At 47.6% G+C, this 17,193-nt stretch overlaps 1 protein-coding gene across 1 annotated transcript in view; it reads left to right on the top strand.

Annotated features, from left to right (window-relative positions):
• The window catches only part of LOC138952423 (WD repeat-containing protein 81-like), a 49,153-nt gene that overhangs the window by 7,738 nt on the left and 24,222 nt on the right, over nucleotides 1–17,193 (top strand). Inside the window, exons 5-13 of the mRNA XM_070324092.1 lie at nucleotides 213–684; nucleotides 1,174–1,341; nucleotides 2,229–2,287; nucleotides 2,547–2,712; nucleotides 4,213–4,391; nucleotides 4,974–5,295; nucleotides 9,940–11,347; nucleotides 11,752–11,891; nucleotides 13,030–13,149. Coding sequence (XP_070180193.1) covers nucleotides 213–684; nucleotides 1,174–1,341; nucleotides 2,229–2,287; nucleotides 2,547–2,712; nucleotides 4,213–4,391; nucleotides 4,974–5,295; nucleotides 9,940–11,347; nucleotides 11,752–11,891; nucleotides 13,030–13,149 — 3,034 coding nt within the window. The remainder of the gene's footprint in view (nucleotides 1–212; nucleotides 685–1,173; nucleotides 1,342–2,228; nucleotides 2,288–2,546; nucleotides 2,713–4,212; nucleotides 4,392–4,973; nucleotides 5,296–9,939; nucleotides 11,348–11,751; nucleotides 11,892–13,029; nucleotides 13,150–17,193) is intronic.

The following is a 17,193-nucleotide window of genomic DNA, read 5'->3' as shown; positions in this document are numbered from 1 at the left end:
TAGTGTTCTTAGTATTGTTTTGTTAGCCTAAGTTCTATTTAATCAGAGTATGTTTGCGTGTGCTTATACCTAGTGATATTGTAAAGCACATAGTGCTTTTAGTTATGCGCTATAGAAATCTCCTTAATAAATAAATAAAATAGACCTGCTTTTCTCAGATTTTTGTTTTCCTTTAAGAGGGCTCGCTCTTATACTTGTGTGTAAATGTGCAGATATCGGGACTTGACCAAGTCAAAGTTTCGTCTCAACAAGGGAGACAGACAGCTGGACTTCACGTTCGGTTTGGATTCTTCCTACAGCAGTACCATGGTCGACAGCTACCATGACCCTGACAACATCCCCCACCACGTGTCCGACGTCCTCTCAGACATTACCTACTACGTGTACAAAGCGCGGCGCATGCCAAAGACTATCTTGTGCAGCCACGTGAGATCGGTGTGGGTGCCCCATGAGTACCCAGCCAGCATGCAGCGAATGCAGGACTGGACCCCCGATGAGTGTATACCCGAGTTCTTCACAGACCCGCACATCTTTCATTCCATTCACCAGGACTTACCTGACCTGGAGATCCCGGCGTGGTGCAACAGCGCCCAGGAGTTTGTGATACGACACCTGGCCACGCTGGAGAGTGAGCGAGTGTCGGAGCAGCTGCACCAGTGGATTGATCTCACCTTTGGGTACAAGGTGGGAGCCTGTTGAAGGCGAGATTGACTCCTCTCTTAGTGGTCAGTGATCATGCTACAGTCACAGTTGAACCCAGGGATCGGCTAAAAGGGGTCGTCATAGACAGGTGGTCACTATGGAAAGGTCAATTATATGGAAGGAAAACTTGTCTGGAATTCTCGGGATGGTCTTTGTGGGCAGGTGTTTGCTTTTGAGAGGTGGTCACAAGTGCAGGTTTGACTGTAGTTGTTTTCCAAACTGGTGTTCCTAAACAAGATTAAGGAATCTTTGCTCAGGCTGTCAACTGGCTTCAGCAAGCAGTCAAACCAAATTACAACACACTCTCGTTACATACGATTTTACAAGAAAAATTCTGTCAAAGGCAGTATGATACTGTAGATATTACTGAAATTTGATTTATATTCTCGTATACATGTATCTTCATAGGGTAAGCACCAGAAATGAACGCTACTCCTGGACAGTGCATTTTCTCCTTTCTGTGTATTCCAGCTGAGTGGGAAGGCAGCAGTGGGAGCCAAGAATGTGTACCTGCAGTTGGTGGATGGTCACAAGACGTTACGGAGTCACGGCGTCATGCAGCTCTTTACACAGCCCCATCCCCACCGCCTCCCTCTCTCCTCCAGGCCGCACCTCGGACCTTTGCGCTGTCTCAGAGACGTAAGTTTTTTCCCTAGTTGATTGAACATTAAAAACAAGAATGGTAAGTTTATGGAATGTTTAATCAAATACAAAATGTATTAGAAGCTTGATTTGTCAATGTTTAAGTTGAACAACCAAGATACCCACCAGCCAGATCATGAGGATGAACAGAGAAACACTTAGATTTGTTTTTTTATTATTTTGTAAGACCCCGCGGGTTAGGGGGAAGAATTTACCCGATGCTCCCCAGCATGTCGTAAGAGGTGACTAACGGATTCTGTTTCTCTTTTTACCCTTGTTAAGTGTTTCTTGTATAGAATATAGTCAATGTTTGTAAAGATTTTAGTCAAGCAGTATGTAAGAAATGTTAAGTCCTTTGTACTGGAAACTTGCATTCTCCCAGTAAGCTCATATATTGTACTACGTTGCAAGCCCCTTTCTTTCTTTATTTGGTGTTTAACGTTGTTTTCAACCACGAAGGTTATATCGCGACGGTGCAAGCCCCTGGAGCAATTTTTTTGATTAGTGCTTTTGTGAACAAGAAACAAATGACAAGTGGCTCTATCCCATCTTCCCCCTTTCCCTGTCGCGATATAACCTTCGTGGTTGAAAACGACGTTAAACACCAAATAAAGAAAGAAAGCTTTTCTTCTAAGACTCAAGCTTTTGGCCAAGAGTTGTTTTCTTTGCTTTCCTTTTTAAGTCATTCTGAACATGAATTGAAAGGAAACTGCCTTTGTCTTGGTGCTGCAGCACTGACAGTGACATGTTGGGCTGTAAATATTTGAACATATTCAGATAGTGCTATGATTCTAGTGTACACTATTGAAAGAGAAATGGATTTATTTCAAAGAAGTCAAGTATTTTTGAGGGAGTGATGAAAAAACCAATTCTTTGTATTGCAGGTAAATGCAAGAAGGGCAGATGAAGAATCAAGGCAAGAGACTGCAGTGTTTGAAACAAGGTACCGTACCATTTAGAACGTGTGTCTTTTCTTCTTCTTTTTGTTGTTGTTCTGTTCATGTATGAACATTCATTTTTGTGTTAGAAGAAGGATACCTGGGGTTGAGGGAAGAGAGAGTCTTGGGGGTTGTGGGATAATGTTGGGTTGAAAATGAAGCCTACATGATTTTCGATTACAGTCTCATTGTTTGGTTGTTTTTAATTTGTGATTATTTTTCATCCTGAACTAATATTTCATCCTTGACTCTTTTTCTCACTAGTTTTGACAACATCTCAGCCCAAACCACTGTGCCTGAATCAGCAACCATTTTCCTGCCTCTGAACTTTGATCCTTTGATAGAGCTTGAACACTGTGAGGCCTTGCATGGGTTCAAACACAAAACTTTACTGCAGCTGAAGGAGGAGAAGACTTTAACGGCTGAGCAGGTATGCATATTGAGTGGATGAGGATAAGATTTTATATAGTCCTGTGAAGCTACCCTCATAGAAATTTGGGCTGCTTTCTCCAGTGAGAAAGCGAGCTGCCATATACAGTACGGCGCTACCCATTTTTTTTCTTTTTACTGCATGCGTGTATTGATGTTTCCAAGCCCTGAGACTTTCGCTGTGAACTTGGGTTCTTTATTGTGCGCATGCGTGCACACTGGGGTGTTCGGACACCGAGGAGAGTCTGCACAAAGTTGGCTTGGGGAAATAAATCCCTTGCCGAACGTGGGGATAAGAATAAGAATAAGAATACTTTATTATCTCATAGAGAAATTCAGGCGTGGTACATAACAATAATACAAACAGGACATTGTTTTTACATAAGACATATAGCACTATATAACAGGGCAGGTTATAAACACACCTCCCACGCTGATAGCGACAACTGGTTTTGAAGCCAGTGCCGCTACCGACTACCCCCAGCGGGTTAGGGGGAAGAATTTACCCGATGCTCCCCAGCATGTCGTAAGAGGCGACTAACGGATTCTGTTTCTCCTTTTACCCTTGTTAAGTGTTTCTTGTATAGAATATAGTCAATTTTTGTAAAGATTTTAGTCAAGCAGTATGTAAGAAATGTTAAGTCCTTTGTACTGGAAACTTGCATTCTCCCAGTAAGGTCATATATTGTACTACGTTGCAAGCCCCTGGAGCAAATTTTTGATTAGTGCTTTTGTGAACAAGAAACAATTGACAAGTGGCTCTATCCCATCTCCCCCCTTTCCCCGTCGCGATATAACCTTCGTGGTTGAAAACGACGTTAAACACCAAATAAAGAACGCTACCGACTGAGCTATTCCTCTATTTCCCTGAGCTATTTTGAGTGTAGGTAAGGTCATACATGCACATGGAAACATAGTTAGAAAGACATCATAAGACTTTGAAAGCATGTTGAGAAAGAATGTATAGATGTAGGAGGAGTAAAGGATCCCTGCAAGCTGTACACTAATGCACAGGTACACACAATTGCACACTGGAAAGAAGTGAATGCGTGTTAATGCACCCGCATGCACATAATTATGCACATGAAGGTGAAGTGTCTATCCCTTTGCTGGCTGTCTGTCCCTCTTTGTCTTTCTCTCACTCTCACTCTTTCTAACTCTCACTTTCTTCTCTCTCTCTCTCTCTCTCTCTCTCTCTCTCTCTCTCTCTCTCTCTCTCTATCTCTCTATCTCTCTTTCTCTCTTTCTCTCTCTCTCGCTCTCTCTCTCTCTCTATCTCTCTATCTCTCAATCTCTCTATCTCTCTATCTCTCTATCTCTCTATCTCTATCTCTCTTTCTCTCTTTCTCTCTCTCTCTCTCTCTCTCTCTCTCTCTCTCTCTCTCTCTCTCTCTCTCTCTCTACACGATAAAGGCATGAGTCAGTGTCAGTTTCTCTCTACGTCTTTCACTTTGACTCTGACAACAAGAATGTTTTGTGACTTAAAGTATTTGTGCTGCAGGCAAACACCAGGCCTCGCCAGCACACGCTGGTGACTCAGGACATGGCATCCTTCTTGTGCCTGGTGTGTGAGATGTTTCTCGCCCCCAAACTCAGAATGCAGGAAGAGGCCCCACCCCTTCTCAAGCGTCTCGACAATATCAGGGTCCTGTGTTCTGGAGATATTTCTAATATTCCAAGGTAATTTGGTGAAGATATCAGTGTATGATTCAAAAGTAATGTGGTAAAAGAAATGTGATATGTTATTACCTGGTTTTAAAAAAAAAATCGTTTTGTTAGTTAAGTGGTATTTTATTGCCGTCTTGTCTTCATTTTGTTTCAGTCTTTCTTTATTTGATGTTTAACGTCGTTTTCAACCACGAAGGTTATATCGCGACGGGGAAAGGGGTGGAGATGGGAAAGAGCCACTTGTTAATTGTTTCTTGTTCACTAAAGCACTAATCAAATTTTGTTTCAGTCTGATCGCCTTTGTTTGATCTACTTTGTATGTATAGAAGAAAATACATGCAATGATATCTGCGATTAGAGAACACCTTTCAAGAAAGGACAGCTTTTTTGTCCCATTATCTGTTATCTTTCGAAAATGTACCTGTCACGACAGGTCACCTGAAATGTAGGGACATGTTTGACTAATCCCAAGGGTGTTCTTTCATCACTTGTACCACTATACTATGTCTGTAACTGCTTGTTATTTTTACATTTTTTATAGAGTAATTTAGAAAATGTCTGTCTGTGAGAGTTAGAATGTTGCTTCTCTTTCAGGCCATTTCACAAAGCAGTACGGTTGCTGCTGAACGACCTTCACATAGAAAAGCTGCCAACGACTGACGATGCTGGAGGTTCGAAGGGGGACACCCACAAGATCTACTTCTCACCTGTGATGAGTGGAGGCCTGCCCCCTCCCACCCCCAACCTGCTCCTCCACCCCCAGGCTGACGTGCTGCCGTTCCCCAGCTACTTCCCCAGCCTCTACACCTGCCTGTGCCACCTGAAGGCCACTGACGAGGCCATGCAGGAAGTGAAAAGGGGGATGGAATCACCGGCCGAGAAGGCCGCTATGCTCAAACAGTTGGCGAGAAGCAAGGTCAGTGGTTGAAGTGATAGGGTGTGATTAAAGTCAGTTTTCATAGAAGTTGGTTGGTTTTTTGTGATCAGTTTTAGAATTTAAGATTTCGCATTAGACGTAATTCCTTAGATTTGTGGCAGTGCTCATGGTTTTTAGAGTTACATGCAGAAAGTCACATGATTTGCTGTGTTACTGGGGACAGTTATTTGTCTTTGTGTGGAATTATGTAAATATGTGGTAATAGAAAGTAATTAGATGCAAAAGGCATTTGTTACCTCTTCAAAGCAAGCTCCTAATTAGGTTTCTCATTTGCACCTACAAATTTGTTATCTTCAGGCACTGAATCCTCAGTAAAATGTTGAAAATTATGTAATTCAGAACCATTAATTCATACAGGAGCAGTATGTAATACATACAACTAGATTTGTTTGATATACTATGTTGCAAAATAAACAGGTCTAGTGATGGAAAAGTTCTCACTGAAGTGAGAAGGTTTAACTAAACTCCCAATAACAGTACTAGACTGTAAACAAGGTCGCTAACTCTAGATTTCCGTCAGTATACCATTTAGGGGAGTAGTCTCCCCTTGTCGGTAGTACCTCTCTGCGCATGTGCCAATGCCCATAATCCCCAGTTTCAATTTCTTGCTACGGGGAGCTAGACGTGTATTTAGACCTTTCCCGTCTAAGAAGACTTCCTTCACAGGAACTTCAACATTTACCTTCAATCACGGTTTGGGCTTTCCTTTTTTAAGGATGATTACTACGCCCGTATACATTCATCACATTTGAACAACGTAACGAACCGTGAAAATGAAAGTGAAACGTATGTAACAAAGTTACTGAGTTAGTCATAAGTAGAAGTACTTCTATGATACCTTGTTGAGGCACAGAGCCTAACAGGCTCCGTTACTAGTCTTTTAAAACTAGTGAACATGCAATTGAGCGACAATTATTCTTCACTCAGTCGTTACGAATGTCGGAACAGATATTTACAGCGGTTGGCCGGTTCCACTGGCGCAATAGAACTCCGCGAACGATAACTCACCTTGCCACTTTCAATAGAAAGCAACGGCAGGTCACCCTACACTTCAATGTAGGAATACGAACAAGACCTTCAACTTCGCAATTACCCGGACGTTTTTTTTGGCGTTTTAACAGCATTTATATCGACTACAGCGAGGTTTGCCATGTGCGTTATCCCAACCGGAAGCGCGAGCATTTCCTATCCGAATGTGTAGGCTTATGGGATACTGCGTACAAAGTACCGAGCGCCCGCGAAGGTTACATACGGCGTATGAATACTTCGGTCATGACAAACTGCGATGACTTTTGCGGGCAGCGTAGCTACGGAACGCAGTACGCTTGAATGCTGATAGAACTGAAAGAGGTTGTATCGAAGAATAACAACAGCAAATCTCGCCCGCTTGGAAAGAAAACCAAACACTGAGATTGAGATATGCGCCTCCGGGAGTATTACGGAGGGAACTTCCTTCGCCTATGTTTCTGGGAAACGATGTTTGTCTGCGGTTGGCAGACTATGGTTTTGGTATTTTTATCACATGATCATGGTGGACTCAGCAGAGACCACGTGGTGGTACTTCTTCAAATTGGATAAAGAATACTTTCTTACCAACTTTAACTTGATTAACTTGTATGCGTGCATACATACACATTATGAAAAAAAAATGAAAAAAAAAATATTTTAGTCAAGCAGTATGTAAGAAATGTTAAGTCCTTTGTACTGGAAACTTGCATTCTCCCAGTAAGGTAATACATTGTACTACATTGCAAGCCCCTGGAGCAAATTTTTGATTAGTGCTTTTGTGAACAAGAAACAATTGACAAGTGGCTCTATCCCATCTCCCCCCTTTCCCCGTCGCGATATAACCTTCGTGGTTGAAAACGACGTTAAACACCAAATAAAGAAAGAAAGTGAGGCAATACCTTTGACAGTGGGTGAAAGTGTCCATCCCATCCATATGTAGACTCTCAGATGCCTGGACTCAAGAGCTAAAGGAGCTGGAGGTAGAGACACAGTGAGATCCTAGCAGGAGCCAGGAATACCACACAAGGCTATCTCCCTCGCTCCCAGTCTACGGTGACACAAGGTGAGTAAAAGTTGTGTTACTATAAGAGCTTGAGGTAGAGACACAGTGAGATCCTAGCTGGAGCCAGGAATACCACGCCAGCCTTTCTCCCTCGCTCTAAGAGCTTGAGGTAGAGACACAGTGAGATCCTAGCTGGACCCAGGAATACCACACCAGCCTATCTCACTCGCTCCCAGTCTACGGCTACGCGTCGTTTTTTGGGTGAGAAACGTGGCAACTCGGGTGCTGACTAAGACCTTTGTCAAGTCAGAACTATGCAGAGTACACCTCCTGCCTCAGGCAGGGGCCTGAGAACAACTCTGCATAGTCACCCTAGAGCTCAGCTCCACAAACAGCTGAAGTGCCCCAGAGCTCACAAAGCTATGCTGGTCAGACAACGCAACACTTTCCGCCCACAGCCACGCTTTCTGAAAATCCAGATATGGACTTGGGTGATCTAGGCAGAAGTACTACTGAGATCACAACATAGACCTCTTTGTGAGTTCAACTACCAGGGGGCAGAACTATGCATCAGCCCAAGATAGTGCACCTCCGGCCATAGGCCTGAGAACATCACTGCATAGTCATCCAAGAACTTGTGAGCTCTACAGAAATCTGGAGTGTCCCAGAACCCACAAAACCTATACTGGGCAGACAACCCAGCAGTTGACACCTACAACCATGTTTACAGAAAACCTAGATCAAGGACCTGGCTGATCAAGCCAGAAGACGGTCCTGCTGAAATCACAAATGGGACCTCTCAGTGAGTTGCACGCCAGGCATGGCATCCTCTTGAGTAAGACAAGAGCGGTCATTCAGCCAATAAGGGCTCAGAGATGCCCATGGTCACTGGGGACCCCCTCACGCTATGAGTGTGGAATTTCAAAGTAAGAAGCAGGTTTTCCCCTTGGGTAAAGACAATACAGCTGGCTGTCTTTCACTGGCTATTCTAGGACAAATGGTACCTATAACCACAAAGGGTAGGCTTATAGCCCCCACATGCGTTGAGACAGGCACAGGAAAGGTGCAGACAGTGACCGTACTGCTGAGCGCACTTGCGCTTACTTCCTGTCACGCAGGAGGGACAGCTAAGTCAGCCTGAATTTACACTGGTATCTGAGCCTACCATCCTCAGAGAGGTAAATTCAGAGAGGATAATTATATATATATACTAGATGATTACCTGCTTCGCCGGGAAGAAGTAGAGCCGAATACCCGGCAAAGCCGGGTATACGCCGGCAAAGCACCTTACGAAGGAAGGGAGATAAACGCGCAAAACACTGGAGAAGATAAGGAAGAGTGACTGGAAATGGATGTACAGAAAAACCAAAATCTGAGCACGTGTTGAAAATTTTCATCGACCAGATTGTGTCCGGGGTCTACCTGAATATGCCCACCAAATTTGAAGCAGATCCATCGAGAACTTTGGCCGTGCATGGCGAACAGACAGACAGATAGACAGACAGACAGACAGACAGACAGACACAAGCCGTATATATATATATATATTCATTCATGCGACTGGCACAATTTGATAGCCATGGAAAGTGGTGCCTCAGACCAGAATTCTACAAGATCTCTGGGAACTCTGTCAATCTCCCTTAATAGAGGATCAGTCGCAGAGACGCACCTTGGTGATAAGTTCAAGGTATTAGAGGAATTGTTATCTCTGATTGCCCCACAGACCATTCCTCATCTTTTTAGGTCGTTCACCTGATCCGCCTGTAGAACTTTACGTTGCTGGGGAGTTGGGTCGCCCAAGGCGCATAATGGCAAGTCATAACCATAACCCAACATTGATAAAGACAAAGCGATCAGAGGAATAGTAACGACCACCGAGTAGAAACCAGCTCTACATTGACAGGTGGGACTTTCTTTCGATTGTCCTTTTCTGGAGCAAGTTGACACAGTGGCAACAATGCAACTTGCCACTCGCCCGACTCAGGGATTCTTGCTTCTCAGTCCGATGGTCTATCCTTTTCTTTCCCCGATTTTACAAGGGGGATTCCGGACAAATGGGCTGAGTCGGGTGAGGTGACACTAGATTTACCGATCGAAGGTCAACCCTCCAGCCTGTTATCTATTCTCCTATTAGTTAAATTGAGGTGATGTATTCGAAAGAAATATGTATTTTTTACAAGTAAAATGACTATTTCTAAGAATACTCACCTCAATTTAACCAGAGACCCTCCCACCAACCCCGCTATTGACTTAATAGCTTCGAATTGAAACTGGGGATTATGGGCATTGGCACATGCGCAGAGAGGTACTACCGACAAGGGGAGACTACTCCCCTAAATGGTATACTGACGGAAATCTAGAGTTAGCGACCTTGTTTACAGTCTAGTACTTGTAACATAGGACGCTTCTCAGTCTAGCACTCGTAAGTAAGGTAACTCCTATTTGTTAAATTGAGATGAGTATTCTTAGAAATAGTCATTTTACTTGTAAAAAATAATTTGTTTGGGTTTTTTGTTGTTTTTTGTTTGGTCACTGAGGGCATTGTGCAATCTTGAAGTAAACTGCTGGCTGTTGGGTCACTGATGCTCACTAGCCGTGGTGTGTGTTTGCAGGTACCAGTGATGGAACAGTTCCTGCTCAAGTGGGGAGGGGAGGTGGGCAAGGAGGGCCTGCAGCTTGTACTGCCTCTCATTGACTCCCTGCTGGCCGACAAGCTGACCATGGTGCAGGCCGCCTGGCAGCTCTTCAACATCCTCAGCCGCGCCCTGGGCCCCGCCCACACCTCCCTCACCTTCCTCCGCGCCCTCTCCACCCTCTTCTCCGAGGGCCCGGCCACCGCCAAGCACATCAAGCTGTACCACCGCACCTACCTCACCCAGCTGCTCTTGAGGCTGCACCTTCAGCCATTTCTGCACCACTTTGCCACGCTGCTGGTGGAGGCCGTGGCCGGGTACAAGGATTTCCTGCTACCAAGTCGCTTCTACAGCCAGGAGTTGCTGGAAGACTTGGAGACGGCGGAGCAAGATGCGGGGTGGGTCAGAGAGTCGGTCAGACCTGTGCCAGACATTGTGCTGGGTGAAGAAGCTCTGGAGGATGGTATTCGTGATGACATTGACGGTGCTACTGTGGGTGGAGGTGTTGAGGGGTATAAAGGCAATGAGGATGAAGACAGAGAAGATCCTCTCGACACCATGTCGTTAGGTGATGACAATGAAGAGAACGATGGAATCGGGGACGCGCTGGATCTCTCCAGCAGAGAGGAGTGTGGCAGCTTGAGCGGCGTGTCACAGAGCAGTGGCGCTGGGGAGACCAGCGAGGACGCTGTGTTCGAATCCGACCGCTGCTCCATCCACAGCATCTCCAACATTCTGGGTCGCAACAGCAGCGGGCGGCACAGCACCACGGCGGACGAGGATGACGACAAGGTTTTCAACTCGCCCAGGGGCAGCGAGGGGGAGCTGTCCAAGCCAGCGTCAGCGTCCAGCCTGGCCTACATGGCTGAAGGCAGTCCTACACCCAGCCTGGACACACCTGTCGCTGCCCTAGACCAGCCGCCCAGCTACCCTAAAGGATCCCGCTCCTCCCCTCGACCCAAAGCCCCGGACACAGAGCCTGTATTTGAGAACGTTCAGCTAGGACAGAAGGATAGAGCGCCAAAACCGCTGCATATAAACGTCGGTAAAGCTGAAAACTGGAACAAAACCTCAGCGGCTGATGCTGAGGGGGATGGTAGAAACCTTGCAGCGGACTACACCGATGGCGACAGTTCGAACCGACTCAGGAGAAACGTGTCAGACAGCAGCATGAGGCGCAGTGAGACAGAGGACCTGATGTCCACGTTGTCCCTCAACAGTCCCACCAGTGCCATCAACATTCGCCACATAGCGGCGGACACAGTCAAGTGGCTGGCCACCAAGCTGGGCCCGGTGCTAGCGGCGCGCTACCTGTCTCGTAACCTTGTGCGCATGCTGCCGCTCTGCTACCTTGGGGAGACACAGCTGCTTCATATTGAAGATGCGGGTGAGAAATGGTTGCAGGAAAGAGCTGCAGACCTTGAAGATTTTCTTTTTGTGATTGAGGAGAATGTGTTGTCTGTTGTATGAAGTTTCAGGTTTAGTGCTATTGAAATAATTAGATATACGATTTTTGATGCCCTCGCTTGTCTTCTGAGCGAGTGTTTTTGACAATTTCTCAGATAATTTTATTATCTGTATCATAAGTGTTTCTGTCCACTTAAAAGACCACTGGGATCTCTCTGTGTGATGGGGGACCACAATGCACACAAAGTTGTCATGAATATGACAGAACGTATGACTACTTTGTGCAGAGGGACCGGTGGTAAAAACGTCTCGCTGTGTGACGGGGGACAACAATGCACACAAAGTTGTCATGAATATGACAGAACGTATGACTACTTTGTGCAGAGGGACCGGTGGTAAAAACGTCTCGCTGTGTGACGGGGGACAACAATGCACACAAAGTTCTGGAGTGTATGGGTTTTGTGTCATCGCTGTATGGTGAACACATCATCGTCATACAGTATCTTCCCAGCATTGTGGACATGGTAAGTTAACCCAGAGACCAAATAGCCTGGACCGCCAACTCGTCACGTGACCCTTCGAGGTTACGACGCCGCCTTTCAGGGGCGCTTAGCGTCCGGTTTGAAAGGCCAGCGATTCGAAGACAGTGAAAAGAAAGCACGCTCCAGTTATTTGTGACAATGGGAGGTGACAATGAACTGGATTTTCCAAAACTCCAAACTAAACTTAACAAAACATCGAAAAACATATTCCATATGCACTTTTGCTGAGTTTATTTTTGCATTTTCAGAACTTACCTCGGCAACTTCGTCCATGTTTACAATCGACACCGGATATCACGTCCCCCTGATTTCTGAAAGGCTTGTAAGCGTAGGTTACTCAAATGCGAGAGGCATTACCTGGTAATAGAGAGAAAGAGCGGAGAGAGAGCTAGTTGGCGGTCCAGGATAAATGGTCTATGGTTAACCTTAAGGACATCCCTAATTGAGCCCAATGTTGACTTGGCAAAGTCTTTTTATGACAAATTTAGCGCCAAAGCTTTGTGCAGCGAGCTTCGTGAAATGGACTTGGCGAAGATGACGTTGCCCAATTAATATCTTGTTTGACAAGCTGTTTGGAAGGCAAGAGAAAGTCCACAGACAAGCAACAATTTCTGGTAAAGGTTTTCATGCAAAATGACAGCACCTCTGTTCTTGACATTATGAAGTGTTTGTGAAACTTTTATCAGTAAAGTGTATAGACAAGTCATGGATGTCAAATGAATAAAAAGTACTAGTTACTATGCATGTACATAGGCCAAATAATGAAGGAATTTCAGTACTCAATAAGTTTTATGTAGAACCAGTAAGCTGTCACCTCAGACAATGAAAGGCATTCTCGCAGAAATGTGATCATCACGTTCATGGGTTCCAAATAATTCTCTCAGCTAAAAAGTTTGTGGTGTTTTGTTAAATCTACCATCATACTGCCATATATCATGTCATCACAATATTTCATCATATTTAAGTCAGAATTTTAAAATAAATCATCTGGGCATTATTTCTCAATGCTCTTTTTGGTGTGCTTTTTACCTCCTGGTTCAGCTGATTCCAAAAACAAAAGATGGTCCCTACTTAGGTCTGTTTTAACAAGTCATTACATTTATCATATTTTTGTTTCTAGATCAGCGTTGCTCAACGCCGCTTCACACAGCGCTCAGAGAGTGGTTTGGTGGCGGCCGTCATTCTCCTGCGATACGTCATTCCTCTTCTGTCCGACAAAACACTCATGGACATCTTGGAGGTAAGTGCGATGCATGCTTAACTGTTGATTAAATTACATATTCTTACTCCGAGTCACATATTTAGCATTGACGCAGTCGAGATGCTAGGTTGACTGAAAAACGCTATCCCGTCTATAGTATAAGGGAAGCAACCCAAGCAAAAAAGTAGCAAGCTTGCTACCCTGGGTTGCCTCCCGTAGCGTGCATCACGCCACAGATCTCGTACCCGATACGAGACACCCTCATTCGACATCTTTCAGCCAGAGAGACAGGTCGTGCTTGATTTCGCTCCTAGGCTGGTTTTGCTGTCTGCTTGACACCTACCGGCCTCGGCTCCCCGTCTGCTCATAGCTGTTTCTAGCGGTGAGATTGTTCCTTTTTGTTGTTGTTTGCATTGTCATTCTGCTGAGAATTTTTCCGTCCGCGGACTTACGAATTTTGCTCAGTAGTTTGTTGCTGTGGCCGCCATTTTGGTCGCCATTTTTCGCTTACACGTGGTGTTTTTTGCTGGTTAGTTTGGGTCCGTGCTACGGACTTTGAGCGTTTACCAGTAGCATTGGTAGCTGCTTGTAGCTGGTACGTTAGTGCTAGTTTATTCTGCTGAAGTTTTACGTCCTAGAGACTTGTGTATTTTCAGTAGTTTGTTTTTCTCGTGTGACAGCATGTCTGATAGTGAGAAAAGCGAGCGGCTAAGGCCGAGGTTAGGGGCAAAGGCCCTGTTAAACCTAAGTCCTCGGCTTCCACCTCTTCTGCTAGGAACCCCACGGTTCACGTTTCTGACCCGAAGACTAACTTCGTTTTTCCTGTGCCTATTTAGACTCCGGAGGAAACTTCGTCTGGCTCGCGGGCGGCGGGTGTGGCCGCTACCACGGCCGTTTCTACCCCTGTACCTGCGCCGGAGGCTGGCGCTCTTGTTGCTAGCCTTTTGTCTTCTTTGATTCCAGAAATTCGGACGCTCGTTCGTACAGAAATGTCGCGGACGGACCCTGTTTCCAGCTCTGCCTCCCTCCCGGGGGTGTGCGACCCTCGGTCGTTGGCTTCCTTTGTTCCTGATCACCTGTCCAGCCTGCTGGCTTCTGTGATGGCTCTGGAGTCCGTGCACAGGGAGGCGTTTCTCTTCTCGGCCGGCGCTCGGTGGCTTCCGCTTGCGGGAGTGCACCTGAGCAGGTCCCTTTGGGGATACGGTCGACACAAGGTATGTGCTCGCAGCAGCCGTCCGCGGCAGCTGCACTTCCGGTTCCCGGAAGTAGTGGTTCACTGGTTGCGGACAGACCATGGTCCCCTCCGGTTCGAGCTGCGCTTTACGTAAGCAGTCGTTCGCGGCAGCTTCCTTCCGGCTCCGGCCGGAAGTGGTGGTTCACTGGTTGCGGACAGACCATGGTCCCCTCCGGTTCGAGCTGCTCTTTACGTAAGCAGTCGTTCGCGGCAGCTTCCTTCCGGCTCCGGCCGGAAGTGGTGGTTCACTGGTTGCGGACAGACCATGGTCCCATCCGGTTCGAGCTGCGCTTTACGTAAGCAGCCGTTCGCGGCAGCTTCGCTTCCGGCTCCGGCCGGAAGTGTTGGTTCACTGGTTTGCGGACAGCCCATGGTCCCTTCCGGTTCGAGCCTTGCCCTGCTACAGCAGCCGGTTCCGGCAGCTGCTCTTCCTGCCTGGGCAGGAAATGTAGGTCAAACGGGTCGTGCACAGTCATCTGTCACTTCCGGTTCCGGCCTAGGGCTTCCGGGTTGTGGCTTGCAGACTCCTCAGCACCAGCTATGGCATAGTTCTGCTGTTGCGTCTGCACTCCCTGCTCCTCCCGGCTTTTCCGGTTCGGTTCCCGCTGCTTCCGTTGTGTCGCCGGCGAATTTCGAATACGGTGGTTCTCCTGGGCATACAGGCTTTTTGCCTCTGTTGGGACAGCAGCAGCCACCCACTTCGGTGGTGGTTGCTAGCTCCTCTCTTCAGCTGCCTTCGGTTGTTGGTGACTCTCATCTTCCTCTTAGTCAGGGGTGCGAGTTTCATCGATGGCTAACAGGATGGGCGTTCGGCTTACGGCCTTCCCTCGCAGCGTCATTTGTCGGGTTCTTTTGGCTATGAGCCGTCCCCTTCAGGTGGCGTTTCGGACTTCGGGTCCGTGTGCGAGGAGCAGCTGCCTTCGGCGGCTCTGGCCAGCTTCCGAATTTACGTCAGCAGTCGTTCGCGGCAGCCGCTTCCAGCTTCGGCCGGAAGTAGAGGTTCACTTGCTAGTGCACAGACTACTGTCACGTCTGGTTCGAGCCTCGTCCTATGACAGCGGTCGCCCGCGACAGCTGTTCTTCCGGTTCCGACCGGAAGTGTAGGTTCACTGGTTAGTGCACAGGCTACTGTCACGTCCGGTTCGAGCCTTGCCTTACGTCGGCAGTCGTACGCGACAGCGGCACTTCCGGTTCACGGAAGTAGTGCCTCGTTGGAAGGTGGACAAATAATGATCCCATCCTGCTTGAGCGGCGCTATACGTAAGCAGTCGTTCGCGACAGCTTCTCTTCCGGCTCCGGCTGGAAATGTTAGTTCATCGGCATGTGGGCAGCCCATGGCCCTTTCCGGTTTGAGCTTTGCCCTTTGCACGGCAGCCATTTCCGGCAGCTTCGCTTCCGGCCTTGGCAGGAGGGTAGGTCAAGCGGGTAGTGCACAGGTTACTGTCACTTCCGGTTCTGGCCTACGGCCTACCTTTGGGTTCCGAGCTTCAGCTCGTAGGTGGCTCAGCACCAGCTTTGGCATAGCACTGCTGTTGCTGCCGCACTTCCGGCTCCTCCCGGATTTTCCGGTTCAGTTCCCGCTGCTTCCGTTTGGTCGCCGGTGAATTTCGAACAAGGCTTGCCCTATGGGCATACAGGCTTCTTGCCTCTGTTGGGACAGCAGCATCCACACACTCCGGTGGTGGCCGCTAGCTCCTCTCTCCCACTTTCCTTGGTTTTTGATTCCTCTCATCCTCCCCTCAGTTAGGGAATGAGCACAATCGATTGCCAACAGGAAGGACTTCGGTTGGCAAAGAGGAAGCAGCTACTTCTGGTTTGAAGAATCGCCCTTTGTAGCTTTTCGCCTTTTTGCCTTTTCGCCGAGCCCCCCTCTTCGACAGGGGGTGGCCTCCGGCGTCGGTTTCGTTGCTGGTTCCTCAGGGTTCAGCTTCGGAGCCGGCATCGGAATGCCTTGCCGCTCCTGCGCAGGCTTCCTCCTTTGTGCCCTTAGCGGACCAGAGGAAGTTGCCTTGGCCAGGGTCGTCTCGTAGCCGCCTGTTGGCCTTTCCCCGTCCGCGTGCACCGTTTCCGGTCACGCCGGATCTTCTTTCGCTTCTTACGAAGCTGTTGAGGAAGGATTCGGTTCTGCCGCTCTATGGGCAGAATCTCCTATTCTCTGAGGAAGGGGGCTGACAACTTTTGGAACTCAGTTCCATTTCCGAGACTCTCCTGCGGGCGCTTTCTCGCGCTCTGGCAGATTCCTTGGCGCCCTTTCCCCTTAGTAAAGGGCAGGACGCGGAGGAAGTGTCTCACTCCTCTCCACACTTACTAGGGTGAACGAGGCACAGATGAGGCTGTCCTCTCTGCACTATTTCCATGCGGTCTCGTGCGGAAGGGACTTGTTTCTTGCCCACTCCCGGTTTTCTGAGGAGTCGACAAGGAACATTCTCAGTTCGTCATCCTTGGTGGACGGTCTCTCTCCGGCAGCCTGGCCTCTCATGCCAGAAGCAGGGGATTGAGACCAACAGAGAACAGCGGTTCCCTTCTTTTGAGCTTCTATTTGAAAGCAGCAAAAGCAGGCCGCTCCTAAGCAGGCTATACCTAAGCGGACTCAGCCTAAGCGGCCTACGTCCTCAGCTCAGGTGAGATTGTTTCTTTCACAGCCGTCATAGGTACGCTGGGTTTTTGAAACAACAGCCGGCCTTAGGGCTTCGGGGTTTTAGCCTCGGCGGGAGCAACAGCCATTTCATCCGTTGGAGGTGGTGGTTGTTGCTTTCCTTGTGCTTGTGGCTTCGGGCTTCGACATTCTTTCTCTTTCCCAGCGTATGGGTGCTGAGAGGTCGATTTCCGTTTAAAAGGGGGTTCTGCCT

Source organism: Littorina saxatilis, linkage group LG17, assembly GCF_037325665.1.
Source record: "Littorina saxatilis isolate snail1 linkage group LG17, US_GU_Lsax_2.0, whole genome shotgun sequence".
Lineage (NCBI taxonomy): Eukaryota > Metazoa > Mollusca > Gastropoda > Littorinimorpha > Littorinidae > Littorina > Littorina saxatilis.
This window is presented reverse-complemented; position numbering and strand designations above follow the sequence as displayed.